General features: G+C 41.7%; 1 protein-coding gene across 7 annotated transcripts in view; it reads left to right on the forward strand.

Moving 5' to 3' along the window:
• The window catches only part of L3MBTL4 (L3MBTL histone methyl-lysine binding protein 4), a 404,316-nt gene that overhangs the window by 265,380 nt on the left and 121,045 nt on the right, over nucleotides 1-17,891 (forward strand). For all 7 annotated transcript variants that reach the window (XM_045527505.1, XM_045527504.1, XM_045527503.1 and 4 more), the window contains one exon: nucleotides 17,685-17,858. In XM_045527505.1, coding sequence (XP_045383461.1) covers nucleotides 17,685-17,858 — 174 coding nt within the window. The remainder of the gene's footprint in view (nucleotides 1-17,684; nucleotides 17,859-17,891) is intronic.

The following is a 17,891-nucleotide window of genomic DNA, read 5'->3' on the forward strand; positions in this document are numbered from 1 at the left end:
TACTAGTTAATTGTCCATTTTCCCCCAATTAAAAATGTATTCAGAAAAGACAAATACTACATGATATTACTTATATGTGGAATCTAAAAGAGCTGAACTCACAGAAGCAGAGAGTAGAATCATGGCCACCAGGGGCAGGGGTGCAGGGTGAGGTGGGGACATGTTGATCGAAGGACACAAAATGTCAGTTGGACAAGAGGAATAAGTTCAAGGGATTTCTTGTGCAACATGGTGACTATAGTTAGTAACAATGTATTGTATTTTTGAAAATTGCTAAGCGAGATTTTTGAAAATGTCCTTACCGTAAAAATAAGTATGTGAGGTAATACACGTTAATTAGGTAGATTTAATCAGTCCTCAGTGTATACGTGTTTGAATGCATGATGTCATACACAATAAATATATACAATTTTTGCTTGTCAGTGCTAAGTAAGTAAATAAAACGTGTCCGTGTCTCAGAAGAGGACAGCGGCTTGGCCCACAAACGCAGAGGCTGCGCAGGGCCCCCCAGCTGGCTGTTTCTTGTCTTCTGTCTCTTTTGCGTTTCCGTCTTCCTCTTATGGATTCTCCATCTCTAGTGACAACGAAAGGCCACCTGCCGTGGAACCTCAGTGTGCAAGTGGTGTCGTGGGCCCCTTAGCCGAGCAGCTTTGCTGTGTGTAAAGTTGGCCCAGGGACTAGTGTGCTTTGAAATAAAAATGATGTTTTAAAAAATCCTAGGTCACTTTTATTAATATAACCACTTTATTGCATTATAGTTCATGTACCCTGTAGTTCACCCATTTAAAGTGTACAAGCCAGTGGTTTTTACGGAATTCACGGAGTTGTACAAGCATCACCACAGTCAGTTTTAGAGTGTTCCCAGCAGCCCCAAAGGTAACCTTGACCCAGTTGCATCTCCCTGCCATTTTCGCCCCTTCTTTGCAGTGTGTGTGTCTCCCTTCTCCCTTTCGCCTCGCCACTCCCTCTCTTCTTGTTCTCTTTTCCAGACCCTCCTCTCCCTGCTGGCTTCCTTTCTTAGGTTCTTTTCCTCACAAATGGTGAGTGCACCTCTTGGACTGGTTATTGTTTGTTGCCAAGGCAGAGAAGGAGGGAAGAGGAGAGACAGGAGGTGGGGAGGGGAAGGGAGGGCAGGGTGAAAGGAAGAAGACAGGAGCCACTCACTGCAGGGCTGGGAGTGGCTGGGGCTGGACAGGAGCAGACAGATTAGAGAGTGAGGCTGCACCTGCCCAGCGCTTTCCTCTTCTCTTTCTCACTCCTGGGATTTTATTATTCTCCAAAATGCTAACTATAGGCAGACGAGTGATGCCGACATGTTGCTGTCATCAGTCGTGTGCTCTCTGACACACACGTACACCCCCCACACACATACACCCCCACACACACAAGAGAGAAGCACAAAAGCAGACCCTGTTGGTGTGTGTGTAAAAACTGACCCATCAATGTACAGATGACATTTCGGAAATAATGGTCCCTGCAGCGTGATTTGCTCTATTACCAGTAGATTCAATTTTGAAACTTGATAGGGATCTCCGATATAAATGGCATTAGAGAGTTTTTCCACTGGAAACGGAGACACTCCCAGCCTGCGAAGGACTGTGTATACTGAGTTATCACACTTCACCACGAAATTATTTCAAGTCATCTCTGTGGACCATTAGTAAATATTTGTGGTAAGAAATGTCCTTGGCACTGCAGGCCGACACCTCACAGGGTCCGTTCTCCACTCACTGTGAGTGTGCATGTCCCCCGAGGCCTGCCTTGTCCCAGGTGCAGATTCTGGTGGTCCTGCTGCACCTGGGCTACAGATGGCTCAGCGCCAGGGCGGCGCACCGGCCCTCCACTTCCCTTCTCTTCTAAGGAAAACAGGAAATGCTAGAAAGAGACCAGAGGAAAGCATGAAGAAGTAATGAAAATCTCTCTCATTTTTAAAGAAAGCTAGAGGATCAGGAAACCGTAGTTGTCAGGGATCTTCTGTGTGTTTTCTGGGGTGCGTGGGCAGCTTCTACGGGACCGTGACCCTCAGTGACAGATCTGCCGCGTTTTGTGCGTGTTTGCACATGTGCATTTGTTCAGCCAGGGGACCCACGATATTCAGCAGATTCTCCTAAGAATTTTGACCCCAAGCAGGCTCTGGAATAGTATTGATCAGTCATCCTACAGACTGGAGAGTGCAGCCTGGCAGAGGACAGGGACAGGGCAGGGACATCCTGGAAAGCCACGTGTTGCCCACAGGGCTGTCACCCACCAGGCTGTCACTGGTGCTGAGGAATTTGGAGTTGATTATCCTAGAAATGAGAAATGCAAGCCTTGTGACAATGGTTATGACAATGACTCAGTGCTCTACCTGCATAGATAACTCCACTGTGCCTGCACACATGGTGTAAAAAATAGAACTAGAAGGAACCAAAGAAAAATGTTGATGCTTTGCAGTGGCAGTAGACAGACATTTTTCCCTGTGCTAACATTCTACACAAGAAATAATTTAAAAATTATGTAGTATAATTTTTTAAAAATATATAAACTTCAATGTATAGTTTGCAAGCTAAAATGAAGACAAGTAAAATTTTGTGCAGGTCCTCAGGTAGTAAAATTCCCAGTAATTTTTGTGGATTAAACAGATACATAAATCCTGCAGATGTGTGGGTAGAAAGCATGGTGCTGAAAATTAAAGTCTGTAAAGAATCAGTATGCTTTTATAAGGACTTTGCTGTCAAACTGATAAAAATTTAATGAGTCAATAGAGATTTATACAATTTTTATAAATCAAGCAAAGTGAAAATTTAGAGTACCTGCAGTCTCAAAGAAACTGTTACAAAGAACAACCACTTGGAGAGCGTAGCCACGGGATAATTTCCTTCTTCAAGTCAAGTTGCTTTAAAACGAGGCCACTACTGGTCTGAAAGACATTGGCCTTTTATCGGAGAGAAGACTATGTGATCCATTGAGAAGGAGAATTCATGTTTTAGAACTAAAAAGAAAGCCGATTTACCTCCACCAGTTTCCTTCCTCCAGAACATCCCTACCTCAACCTCTCCAAACACACACCTCTGCATAGACTCACAGTCCCTTGAAAGTCTCAATACAGTCGTCCCTCAGTACCCATGGGGATTGGTTCCGGGACCCCCAAGGATACCAAATTCCGAAGATGCTGATGTCCCTTACTTGAAATGGTGTAATATTTGCATATAACCTACACGAATCCTCCTGTATACTTTAAATTATCTCTAGAGTACTTATGATACCTACTACAAACTAAATGCTAAGTAAATAGTTGTTATACTATATTATTTTTATTTGTGTTTTTAATTGAGTTTTTTAAAGAATATTTTTAAATGTGGGTAGTTGCATCTGCAGATACAGAGGGCCACCTGTACTCTAAGAAAACAAAAAGAGGGGGATCCTCAGAAGGCGCAGAAGGGGAGTGGAGCCGCCAGTGATTCTGTGCTCCTGAGTTCTAGAAAAGCCCATCTGCCCTGAGACTGACTCTACTTCAGTTAATTCTCTTCAAGGATGGACTCCCAGTGTCTCTAGCTGTGAAATCCAGTTCTATAAAATCACAGGAGCTATTGATGAACTTGAATAATCTATACTACTGTGAATTAGACCTAGTTTCACTTTTCATAGGTTGCAAAACTAAAACATCTAGAGAGCTTAAAATGCCAGTTTATCTAGATAGATTTTCCAACAAAACATACAACTGAAATATTTCAATTCAAACTATTTTTATAGGCAAGTTTTTTAAAAAATGGTAATTGACAAAATTAAAGACAGAAACAAACTTCTTCTGCCTTTTTGAATATTATTTACCCTCAGTGCCAAGCACAAGCCCCACATTCTCCTGGAATCTTCCCCTGGCTATGCCAGTGATGTCTTTCATATCTGAAAGTACTCTTTAGCCCTAACACACATGTGCTTGCATCATCTAAGGCTGTTATTAAATATCCTCAGCCAGGATTGCAGCTGGAGACCAGGGACCGTGCATGATACTCCTGTGTTAGCCAGCCTAGCAAGGGCTGAGAGTCTGCCTGCTCAAATCAGACGAGAACAACGTTCCAGGAGTGTGTTGGGAGTGTGGTAGAGAGGCGGGGATTGGCGGGAAGCCTATTTAGACTGTGTCGCCCCTGTTGGCATGGCATGAAATTATTTGGGGAGCTCAGAGGTTAATCTCGTTACTCAAAAGAATCTGTTACCTGAGCAAAGTAAACAAGGTGAAGTGGAATGGTGGTAGACAAAACCTTTTGCTATTTCCAGGCAACATTAAACAGATGCATGAAATCCGAGCAGTGGCCAATCTGTGTGCAGGCTAAAACTTGGGGAACTCATCCATCCTCTGCTTCAGCAACAGGTCTGCTGGTGGCACCCCAAAACCCATCTTCATGTCCAACTTCTCTCTCTCTGCTCACCTGCAGAACGAGTCCAAAATTACACTGTCAGTCCTGCCATTTAAAATGTTTCTGACACAGGTCACATTATCTTAGCCCCAAATCAGCATTTCTGCTGTGCCCATCTTTATCATCACAGTTGGGAGTTTTTATTTAATTATTTTAACAACTCCCAAATTTACTAAGTCTCTAAGTGCCACTGTTTTTCTAGAATGTTTTCAGAGCCAACTTTTCCTTCTGTTCCAGACACTCTCCCCTGGACCCCCCTGCCTGTCCTCCAGGCCCTGCCCCTGCCGTCCTCAGGCTGTGAGGATGACCTTCCAGACTTTTCTTGGACTCTTGAACAATTCAAGAACTGACCGCATCTCTGATCAGTTGAAGTCGTAGCCAGACATTCAGGTCCCCCTCGTCATAAGGAAGGGTCCTTCCCAGTCCTGCCCATCATCCCATTGGCTCTCCTCTCTCAGTCTGTCCTCTCTGTCCCCTTCCCTGAACTGACTGAGGCCAGTCCTATTTCCAGAACCTGCCCCTGCACTCTCCTCTGTGCCAAATTAAGAAACAAAGCAATGAAAGCAATTTTATGAAAACCTTCCTTTCTTAGATTTTGTTTGATGAAATGAGGCATATAATGTGATATGTACTTATCATAATGGCTTGCTTCATATTAAATGTCTACTAAGGACACGTGCCTATTGTTATATCATTTTTAAACATATGATACACTGTACATAATTATAATAACCACAACATACACTACTTTTGCCTTTAAGATTTTTAATTCATTTGTTTTTTCACTGCCCAGCTCAAAGTCCCTTGAAGCAGGACCTTTGCCGTGCTTTGGGTCAGCACACAGCTAATCCGGCCCCGTGCACGCAGTGGCATGCTGTAAAGATGTGTGGGTGCAATGAAATGGCAGAGGCGTTTGCCTCCTAATCTTGGCTTCAACTAAAATAGGATACTATTTGGATGCTTGTAAAGTAGTGTTAGGTAAAATGATGTATTTGGCTGTATATATGCCACCTTAGTGTGTGTGTATGTGGGTATGAAATATTTAAATTTTCATTTAAAAACGTGTTAGGGCAGAGCTTTAAAATCTTTTTCTGGCAGAAACTCAAGGCTCTCTCTTCTCTATTTTCTTCTTCTTTCTCACGGTTTTATAAATTACAGCTTGTCCCAATAAAAAATTATCCAGATGGCCAGTTCTCCACATTACATTTCATTCCATGCAGAGAATGTGCCTTTGTTTCTAAAGAATTCCTTCTCTACCACACGTTTTATTCTTGTGGCAACTCAGTACATTTGGGAATGAAATTTTAGAAGCACTAAACAGCCTAAATTCCCTCAAAGTATTCTAATTTTCCTACTCATTCTTTTCCGTATACAACCAACAATGCTAAAGATGTTACATGAATATGCTAAAATCATCAATATCCATTTGGCAAAGCACCTAGTATGTAGAGGGCATTATGCCAGGTGTTTCATCATTTTTATTTTCGCCAGTGTATTCAGAGAAAAATCTGGCCCCAGAGGCAGTTTGGCATAGTAGTTAAAAGCCTAGACCCTGGCACCAAGCTACCTTGATACCTGGATTTCAATCCTGTCTGTATAACTTCTTAGCTATCTGGCCTTGAATGACTTACTTAACCTCTGGGCCTCAGTTTCTTCATCTGTAAAGTGCAAGTATTTAATAATAATAGTATCTACTTCACAGTGATGTTGTGAGACTTGCATGAGCTAATATATGAAACTTAAATCAGGGTACAGTGCATAGTAGAAACTATGGAAGTATAACCTGTTTTTATCATTATAATATTAGGCTAATCAAGTTGTGATTTGATAGCATCTTTCTTTACTTTTTTAACAACTTTACTACCTAAATTTAATAGAAATGAAAAAGTCCATTTATATATTTTAGGTTAGGTGGATAGTCTTTTAAAAAATATTTTATGTGTTGCTTCTCAATAATAAATATTTAAAACTAATTATTTGAATAATATTTTGGAATAGTTTATGGTGGAAAAAGTAGTATTGATCATATTCTCTTGAAAGAAGTAGATGTTCATCCTTATCACCTGTTTTGATAATTATATTGATGCCCCCAATCTTTAATCTCTCAGGGGTTTTGGTTTTGTTTTGTTTTTAAAACAGCTGTTTTTAAATAGCACCCTTCTAGATTTCATGAAAGTTTCCTAATGTTGATTCTTATTTCTAATAAAGACAATATTGTTTTACACACACTAAATTACAGAACACATTTGCCTTTGGTGTTAATTAATTTAGAGAGAATATAATTGGCAATCAACTTCTTTAACATGAAATCTGTCTATGCATATTTGACTCTACAATTGAGTCTTTATTTGCAGGCCATGGAATGATAAAAGGTTGCCTCTTTCTTTTTCTAAATAGTGGTTAAAACACTTAATGTGAGATCTATCCTCTTAATAAATTTTTAAGCGTACCATACAATATTGTTTACTATAGGCACAATGTTGTACAGCAGATCTCTAGAACTTTATCTTGTATAACTAAAACTTTATACCTGTTAAACAGCAACTCCCCAGCCCCTGGCCCCCACCATTGTACTTTCTGCTTCTATGAGTTTGACTACTTTAGATGCTTCATATAAGTGGAATCAGGCAATATTTGTTCTTCAGTGATTGGTTTATTTCCCTTAGCATAATGTCCTCAGAGTTCATGTATGTTCATGTGTGGTGGGATTTCCTTCTTTTTTAAGGCTGAGTAGTATTCCATTGCATTATAAACCACATTTTCTTTATCCTTTTGTCCAGCAGTGGAAACTTAGGTTGTTTCCACCTCTTAGCTATTGTGAACGATGCTGCAATGAAAATGGATGTGCAAATATCTCTTTGAGGTCCTGATTTCAGTTCTTTTGGATAAACATCCAGAAGTGGGAATTGTGGATCATAAGTAGTTTTTAATTTTTTTATAGGAACCTCCATATTGTTTTCCAAAGAAGCTGTACCACTTTACATCCCTGCCAGCAGGGTTCCGATTTCTCCACATCCTCACCAACACATGTTATCTTTTGTTTATTTGATAATAGCCATCCTAACAGGTGGGGCACCTTTTATAGAGAGATCCGAAATGCATGCTTTTGCAGCACTCCGCGGGACTCCATAGCAAATGGCCTGTGGGGGAGAGGGCGCAGGACCTCTGCAAATCCTCGTGTATCTGTTAGTGTTTGGGAACACTTAGCCCAGGCAGTTGAAGGATGAAGCATGGGCTTTTTTTTTTTTTTGCACACATACACTGCACTCCTAATCTTAATCTGTAGGTTTGTCAAGATAACTGTGAATATATCACTTTGAGAAACAACCTCTAAAACAAACTTTGAGTGCAGTGTCGACATTGGGTCAGTATTAGTGTTTAACACAAAGGTTAGATTCTTGTGGTATAATAAATACATATTAATACCTATGTAAACATATCCTCATGCATATCCAGATGACTTTTTATAATTTCCTTTAAATTATAATAAATGAATTTAAAGCCTCTCAAAAGGTGGAATTATGATCCATTGCCAAAATGTATACTTTTAGTTTATGAATTTTTTAAAATTGTGCTTGAAGCATTTTCCAGATGCCCTTTGGACAACTGTCTTAGAAAAATGCTTTCACTTCTGAGTAACATTTTGCTGAAAAACAAAGCATGTTTGGTATAAAGAGAGGAAAAACATACTTTAAATGCCTTTGCAGAAACTAAATGTATTTCAAACTAGAATATTCCAATTAAAAATAACCTTGACATGTTCATACCACTTAACCAAAATATTACAATTAAAAGTGTGAAAACAACTTGTGTATAGTAACAGAAATGTTCACTGTAATAATAGAAGCACAAGCTTATCATTGTAACTGTTTTGATTGAGTTAATAATGCAGTGTGTTAATCATTTGTTTAATTTACTACTTAATGTTAACCATGTAGACAGTATTCTGTTAGAAATGTTTTAACTACATATTCTATTCATCAGATTCTATTCATCAGATCTTCTCCATGCATAAAGTAGACAAATTACTTATTTAGTACATTAAGCAGGTTTCAGCATAAATTTTTTAAAGGCCATTAGTGTTGCCACTTAGTGTACTGTCATATTCCTTGAGAACAGTTTATACCTTGGAAAGTTCCTATTAACTATAGAAGAAAGGAGAGTGTACACACACACACACACACACACTCTTTCACCTTCACTCTTGATACATTTTTTTCTGTTTAATTTACTGAAAATATTCCCTGTAACAGAACAGCACAGATAACATACAAGCTCAATTAAAGGGTATCTCTTAATGCATACCAATTAAATGTCACATCTTAGACTTGGCTTTTTGTTATTTGAACAGACATTAATGAAACAACTAAGCTCATAACTCCAATGAAATTAAAATAAATGGAGGTTGCATTTAATGTCCGTCTATTTCTGTGTACACCAGCTGCAAAGTTCCTGTTCTTGCCAGGCTCTCTAGTCTTCATCAGTGTCAAACTTTGTGTATTTCCAAAACCAGGTAAGGATCCCAGTGGACTAAATTGTGGTAGGGGCTAAATCTTCTCCAGGAAGGAGCTGGTTCTCCAGTTCTGCAGTTGAGCTTTATTGTTCCATCTGGATAATGGGTAGACATGCCAGAAGATGGCAAAGGCTTGATTAATTTTTCTAGAAGGACAGAGGGAGCTCCCAGGAGAAAGGAGTCAGTCTAAGATGGCTAAATAGAGGGACTAGAAAGAGAGACGCCAACGTGGACTGAGTTTGGAGATGATGATTAAGGGAATGAGTTGAGAGATTGAAATCAAGTTCTGTGATGATTGAGATATGAGAAGTCTTTTTCTTATGTGGGTGTTATGCTTAAAATCCTGCTTGGCATCTATTTGAGTGATGTCAATAAATAGATAATTTGCCACACCCCAGATCGTGACTGGTGTTTCTTTAGAAGCTGATGTGCTAATGAGAAGCTAAGGCACAAGGTAGCCCAATTTTACTCAACTCACGCTGAGACTAGCAATTATGGCCCCTGATTTTAAGAAACTCAGTTGCAGTTGAGAAGATGGATATGTGCAAACAACAGTATAATGAGAAAAATATTTATGAAAGTTAGAAAGTGTGTGTTAAAACTGGAAGGAGTGATTATTCTGATGTGATCAGAGCTTAGGTTTTATGGGCAGTGAAGATGGAGATGGCTTGGAAAGATGCCCTCCGGTCAGGTGGGGGAGTCTTTGAATGCCATGAAAAGGATTTCAGCTTGGGTTTCTGGGCACACGTTCACAACAAGTGGAAGGAGGGAAAGAGAGAAATAATGGCTCCTTCTTTCTGAAATGCATCTGCGATGTGAAAATTGGATACCTATAGGCAGCAGTAATCTGAATTGTAGAGGGATAAATTGGAGTTGGAGAGAAATTGTATTTGTTGAGTGCACATATGCCAGGTAGGGTACTAAGCCCCCTACACCCAGTGTAGCCCTGGCACTGACCCGAGTGGAATCCAGTCTGCAGGTTCACATGGTGAAGCCGTGAGCGGGAGGGTGAGGATTGGGGTAGAAGCAGATTGAAGCTCAGTCTGGCCCACCTCAAAGGTCTCTTTTGCTACTGCAAGGATCCCTGAGTGGTTTGGTTGAGCAGAGTAAGTTCTTCCTTTAAAAAGAGAAGTAAAGAAGAGAAGGCCTTCATAACGTTTCTTAACATTAAAAGGATCACTAGGGGAATTCCACTTCCAGAAAAATGGAATAGACATGCTTTTCTCTACCGTCCCACTGCAACCTGGACGTTGTACATAAAGTAAACATATGAAGACTCTGCAAGGTGTACAGGAGGACACGGATTGGCTGGGGGCCTGGAGACCAGGGAACAACGCAGTGGTGAGTTCCCCGTGTTGCCTTCTTCGTCATACATGCTGGGCTGGTTGTTGGAGAAGCCAGAAACCCGGAGATGCCAACGGGAAAGTCAAAAAATTGTCCCAAGAAAAGCCTTGTCTCTCTAGTTAAAGGACCAGGAAAGGGGCAGCCTAGCAAGACTGCAAACTTTTAGATAGCAACCACACTGCTTGGGCCAAACACCACAGGAAACACTGCGGCCCCTCCGCCAGGGAAGCTGGAAAGGGCCCCCGCCCTCCCCCAACAAGACACCATCAGAAAAGGCCCAGTGGGGAGCCTGGGCTTGTGGCCCCATCAGCTGTAATGAACTGTCCCTCCCCATCTCTGCCGGGGTGGTATCATAGGAGGCCAGTGGTGGGTCAGGATTTCTCCCACAATGTTGGTGGCCCCACATTGACAAGGCCACCCCCCCCCACCGTGGTGTCAGTGGAGGCCACATGGAGAAGTGTTGTCCCAGGGTGGTGTCACCTGGTGCCTCGGGAGGAGCCTGGACCTTTATCCCCATGTGGCGACTGCAAGGCAGCCCTCCCTTCCCCTGCTGCAGCAGGGTCAGAGGAGACCTTCTAAAACAGAAGATTTAAATAAGATCCAGAGTCCCATGGTGCAATATCCAAAATGTCCAGGTTTCAACCAAAAATCACACCAAGAACCAGGAAAATTTCAACTTGAACAACAAAAGGCCATCACAGATGCCAACATCAGGATGACACAGGTGTTAGATGCTCTTGGAAGAACAGTAAAGCAGCCATCACAAAAACACTCCAACACGCCATCTGTAACACTCTTGAAACAAATGAAAAAACAGGAAGTCTTGTCAAAGAAATAGAAGATAAAAGAAGAGCCACATGGAAGTTTTAGAATTGAAAATAAAATAACCATGATAAATGGGATAATTAGTATTATATTTTGTATCAGAATAGGCCTTTGTAAAATTAAAAACTCGTGAGCATTTAGTTTGTGCTAGTCACTATATAAGGCCTTGCATGGATTCTGTCATTTAGGTTTTGCAAAAATCCCTGTAAGGAAGATGCTGTTACCACTATTTTATAGATGAGGGGTGGAATACCTTGGCCAAGGTTATGGAGCTAGTACTTTCATCCAGTTATCTCTTATTCTTAAGTCCATGCTTTTCACCACTAAACTGATTTCGCTGCTTAATTTAAGTAGTGACTCTGTTGCAGCTTCCTGCTGGGCCGTTTTCAGGAGTTTGTAATATCCAGGATGATTTCACAGCCTGAGTTACCCTAGAGAAATGTATTTTTAGAACCAAATGTATTTCATCCAACTCTTTGAACTCTTTGAGTTCTATATATATGTAGATTTCTTTTACCTTTTCTTTTGAAACTTTTTGGAAAATATTTATACTTTTTTCTTACTCTGTGTGCACCAAATTTTCTAGTACATGCAATGACAAGTCACAGTATCAGCTGTTTTATGGACAAAAATTAGCTGGGATCAAAGAAGAGTATCTTGACTCATTTTAAAGCCACAGGAATTTGAAGAAACTTTTGACCCTGAGACCTGAGAATCTTATGTGTATATACCAGTTTGCTTTTGCCCATCTCCATATTTGAGAACAATATAATAAAAATTGTGTTGTATCTTCAGTAGATAGTAAATATCCATGATAGCTCTTCCTTCCTGGTCTGTATTCCAACATGTATCTTTTGTACTTGCCTTTAATCCTCATAGAAGTAAAATCAGCAACAATTTCAGTCATATGTTAGTGTTCAAAAGTTTTTATAGAAAGTATTATAGCCATTTTATAATTTCAGTAATATGCATTTTGGTATTTATTATGTCTTTTAGTGCCATTTGGCTTAAGAAACCAATATTTTGTTAAGAATAAAAGATGTTCAATTAACATCCTTATGTTGTTTAAGATTCGACTACCCACATATCAAAGACAATAAAATTCTGGAGCGGACTGGGTTGTTTTTATGCAGTGAAGTGGTGGTGAGGGGAACAGCACGGGGGACGGTGTCGTTTCCTCAAGTGGCAGGTGTGGCACCTGCCCCTCACCAAGTCCTCAGCAGGAGCCACCTGCCCTCGGATGGGCTCTTGTTGCCATCAGGCCCCAAGGCCACCTGGCAGGGCAGGCAGCATTCACCTCCGTCCTTCTCGTGTCCCCCACTGACCCCTTTCTCTGCCAAGTGTCAGTGCCCTCTCTCGTGACCTGCCAGAGACCACCGTGCGGTGCTCCTCCCTGCCCTTCGGCTCTGGAGGGCAAACCCTTCTCTCCTGTGAGTGCTTCCAAATGAGGGTGCCTCCCGCCCACCCAAACAGCCACTTTAGAATCTGACATCCCAGCTAAGACAGGACTCCTGTGTTTTCTTATCTACTTCTTAGAAGAAACAGATATAACTGGCTAGTAAAATAACTGAGACTAAAATATGAAATACAGTAGGCATCATGGATGGGCAGGATGGTTGCATTTAGAGAAGAACTCATTAAAGTCTAACTCTAAGTCTAATTCCTGGGCTATATGTGGGCATATTTCTGCATCTGAGCTCCTCCTGGGAGCTACTTGCCTATTCCAGGTAACTTCACTTTCCAAGATCACAAAAAACGTTGTCAACGACTTGACACTCTTCCTGAAATATTGCTGACTTCTGGGTTACTTATTTATGTTTTGAAGTACAGCACTCAAGAGGCTTAGTTCATCTTTGCATTTTGCTTAAATTTGTAATGCATCTCAACCTTTTTAATGTCATGTCACAGACAGAAAATTATAATCAGCATTTGGGAACAAGAGGGGATTTAGAGCTTGGAGGTTGCTCAAGGCCAAAAGGACTGGCCTGGGACTCTGGTGCCCCAGGCCCCTCCTGGCCACCGGAGGCTGTAGCTGCACACGGGCTGGGAACCTGCCCTTAAGTAAGTTGTGACAATTTGTCTATATCCTCATGGTGCCAACTGTCCATCTCCAGGACTTAAGAGAGCATGGCCCATTATTTTAGGAGAACAGGGGAGTAAGAGAAGAGTAGGAACAAAATCTGCTGCTTGGGTATGAGAAAATGAAACACTGTTGCTACAAGATGATAGATAATAGAGTTGGATGAACAGAGCCTGGTGTCCAAGGGGGTTGGTCATCAGTAGTTATCATCTAGACTCTTGGAAATGGGGCCAGATGGGAAGAAGCCAAGAGGAAGGCGGGGATCCCAGTTAGTGAGCACAGTAACACAACAGGGAACAATTCGGGGCAAGAAGCACGTACAAGACCAGCCAGCGACACCTGGGGAGTGGGTGCTTCCTAGGATGGCAGGAGCTAAGTGGGAATGTAGGGTTGCTGTCCAGTAGGGCCCCTGAATTCCAGTCATGGAAGCCTTTAGGAACAAGGGCCAAGGCAGATGCCACATGAGAGGAACCAGAGCCCACAAGGCTGACTAGGACTCATAGCCAGGCACAAGTGCAGGCATCAGAACTGGGCACTGCTTCAGGCTTCAGCCCTTGACTTTAAAATGGACGAATTATTAGTTCATCTGGATGCAGATCAGGGTGAGTCCTGAGAACGGGGTTGAGGGGGGGGAACTGAGCCAAGGAATCAGGTACCCCTGGCCCTGAAAGGAAGGAGGGAGGATTCAGAGGCTGAAGAGCCTCCTGGGCCTGACACAAAATGCAGGATTCCCATCAACTGCTTGGTGTTGCTGCCTCCCAAAGCCAGTCCTAATTAAAACTCAAAGGCAGAGCAATGTTCAGGGATGCTGCTCTTATACGAAGTACATTTGCCATCAGGTATTAAAAATTATACTTAAATATTCTGAAGTCAGGGCCAGGCATGGTGGTCCATGCCTGGAATCCCAGCACTTTGGGAGGCTGAGGCAGGAGGATCCCTTGAGCCTAGGAGTTTGAGGTTGCAGTGAGCTATGATGAGGCCACCATACTCTAACCCGGGTGACAGAGCAAGACCCTGTCTCAAAAGAAAAAAAAAATCTCTTTTAAAAGTTTGTCTGCCACTGTGGAGCAGCTTTGCTTCCTTAGCATGTAGCCTCTATCCATCTGCTTTACTGGTGATGAGGCTGGGCTGACGCCTTTTGTAAATTGTTTGGTTGAACCATGTGAAATTCCTGATATTTGACTGTCTTTGACATCTAAAAACTGTAATTTCACATGGGTCCACCTAATATTTGCTGCTGTCTCTTCCTTCTTTTCCTGCAAATGCCAGATTCCCCTGTGAATTAAGGAGGAATGAGAAAATGCTCTGCTCCATCAAAAAACCCAGGCCTCCAGCAGAGACCTGCTGCTCAGCACTCCCTCCCAGCCTGTGGTTTTTAAGCTTGCTTCTCTCCGTCCATAACGAACTGAAATTTGAACATATTACTTCCCCATCATTCAGAAACTGACATTTTACCTCAACCGACAGAGCTTTACATCATAGAAATTTTAGCTCATGTCAGAAATTTTCTGAAAAGACTATGTCTTTCTGAACCGTATTTCTCCAATATCAGGCTAAATCCAAAGCTTCAAAACTAAATTTGAAATGTTTTTATCACACCTAGGATGTCCACTTCATTCTTTTTTCCCGTGGGAATAGATTTATACAAAATCATACATCTCTTAAATACGTACACACATACACACATGCCTGCACGCACATACATGCACGAGTAAGGTCTGAGTTGGCAAGAAGGCAGGCTAAAGCTCGGGATGCCATCTCTCTAACATAACTATTTCTCTGTGAAGAGCGCAAGTAAGCACAGGTTGCAGTGCAGAAACTAGCTCACAGCAGACTCTCAGAACCCGCTTCTGAGGTTCAAACGGTGAGGACAATTATATCTGAAATCCCCTCATCTCCACTTCTGTGCTGCCTTTTATCTCTCATCATTATCTTCTTTCAAATTCTTTACCAGCGTCTCCTGCAAAGCATGTTTTTGTCATTTCATATATTCTTTTGAGCTTCACACTTGATTCTGCTCTGTACAATCTGGAACTGTGTCCTCACACGCCCTGCCTCCCAGAGCCAGGAACTGTTCCGTTGTGGTGTAGGGATTCCATTTGGTTTCGCATTCCTTGTTACCAGAGAGACAAGAGAAGCTAGAATGAAATTAGGATATAGGTGAATGGTTAAGTGACTAGACGGAATGATTTATGAATAAAGATTGAGGGAAACAAAATCTCTCTCAGTGTCAGCAAGTACCGAGCAGGAAGCTCTTTGGTGGTCGTCTGCAAATGCTGGACAGATTCAGGAAAAGAGCGTTAGGACCACACATGTGAATCAAGCAGGGATGGTGATATGAAATTAAGATAAAGAAAATTCATGACTGTAATGGTCATTAAAAATTCTCAATTGGGAGTATGTGTTAGATGGATAGCAGAGCTTGTGAGTGTCTTAATGAAATAGCGTCTTAATGAAAACCCAGCTGTGCTTGAAAAAAACATTTCTCAGTCTCTCTTAGGTTAGCCTAATACCTTCCAACTTTTATCTGAAGAAAATTCTCTCTAAAGTCTCCCTTACTCTTGTACGGTGCGGCTTAACCAGATCGCTCCTGTGCTATTGCTGCTGAAAACAGTGCTTCACCCCGGGACTCACACAGATGCCAGCATCTGTCCCCAGTAACCATGGCGAACCAAGTGCTGCTTTGGCCTGTAAATACCTGTCTCTGGGGCTCTGCACAAAAGCTTGCTACGGTTCCCTTCACATTTCTTTTGTAGATGGGGTTAAAAACCATGTCTCACTTCTGCCATCTGATTGGTGCTAATAATTAAGTGATCTGTTTTGGGGCTTCCCAAGAAAGTGCCAGCAGGCCTTGAGAAGGTTGCTGACACTGTGTGATACTGTTTTCTTACTTGTAAAATAAATGTGTTAATACAATCTTTGCATATTTAGCAATAAATATTAGAGATAATATATGTAAAACTCTTTGTATTTTAATGGGCCTATAGTATGCACTCGATAGGAGTAGCTTTTTTACTGTTATTATAAATTGTATTTATTGGTACATATGTCCTAACTTCTTCAGTAGATTTGTATCCCCTGAAGAGCCTCGCATGTGGCAAATGCTCAGTTAATGGATTGTTGAATGAATAACTGAATGGATGAATGAACCAATAGATCAATACCAGTTACTATAAATGACAGGACATGCATGTAAAAGGGCACGTCTGTCTGTAGCAAAGGCTGCTGCTCAACCATGATGTGGGTGCAGATCCACCCTGTCCTGTTGGGCTGGGCTGGTGTCATCTCCACCACCTCATCCCCAATTCCAGGGGTCCATTCTAAATGTAGGCTGGTACTAGAGTCCTTCTGGGGTTAGATTGCTTATGGGCTCTCCCTAGAAAACTCAGTCTACTTCAAAATAGAAGAAAATATGCTTTGATCTCTAATTTTATCACAACCTTAAATTAATAAAAGAAAACTTTTATGTATTCAGAAAGAATTTATTATACATCATGTATCAGCAAATTTACAGTGAAGTTTTTAAAGAACCAGCTGCCTCGGCATTGACACATTCGACCCAGTGCTCCCCTAGACGTAGCCGATGGTCAACCTGTGATGGTGACAGCAGCTACCATTTCATGGTCTGTGTGTGAAAGAGGGAGAGGGATTTTTCACCCTCATCAGTCAGAGCTGCTTTCCACATTTCACTGGGGAGAAACCCTGAAGCTCGGGCATGAAGTCTGTGCCCCAGCATAGTGCACAGGTCACCTGTCATGTTTGTGTTTTCCCTGGCAGTGGCTGCCTTATTCGTAGCAACAGCAGAGGCTTGGGGCCTCCTTGGATGCAGGGATGTGGGCACAGGAATCTAATGGAGACAGCTGATGAGCCTGTGGAAGGAACCACATCGTTTGCCCTGGCAGATTCTTCTGCCAGTAGCCTGCTGCTGGGCTCCAGCAACATCCAGGATTTAGGATTCAGCCTCACTGTTGTGAGGGGTGAGAAAAGACTTGTCCAGCCTGGGCTTGGGCCTCTCTTCTCTCTCCTGGAAGGTGTCATTTCACATCTGAACACAAATCTTCCTAGCGAGTTTCAGGAAGGTTAAGCAGAAATGCAGATGTAGTGTTTCTGGATGCATGATTAAGAAATGAAAGCATAATATTCTCTGATATTGGTAAATATGCTTAATTACCCATAGTATTTTATGGTATAGGTAGTCAAACCAAGGCATCAGTATAGGACATTTTCATTCCTCCATGGGAAACACATCTCTGTGCTATCCCTAGATTTTTAAGTTTCCCAAACTGTAAATGCCATATGTCCTGATGAATCTGCCTATGATACTTTGTTGACCAGTGCCTATGGTTCTGGAACCTGAGATTTCCTCAAAAAGTAATATAAAAAGAAACTGTTGAGTGTGTTTAGTGAGAGAAGAATGTCTCTATTCAGGTTTTAAATATGAGATGTAAGCCAGTCTGCTCCAATGACAATGGTTCCCTGATTTATCACTATTTGCTGACGAGTGTGCTCTCATTTTTGTACAAACCAGTGCTTTCGGCTGCCCGTATTCGGACATGAACTTGAAAAAGGAGGCAACACTTCTTGATCATCTGAGAGAACAAACACAGGCAAATTTGGAATCAGACTCTTCACATTCAAAATTGAAAAACCTCTGTAGTTTGAAATTCAATGGAAAACATGAAAAGGTGAACAGTCAGCCCAGGTAAGAAACTTTTCAAAAATGTGAACCAGAAAG

This window comes from Lemur catta, chromosome 16, assembly GCF_020740605.2.
Source record: "Lemur catta isolate mLemCat1 chromosome 16, mLemCat1.pri, whole genome shotgun sequence".
Classification (NCBI taxonomy): domain Eukaryota; kingdom Metazoa; phylum Chordata; class Mammalia; order Primates; family Lemuridae; genus Lemur; species Lemur catta.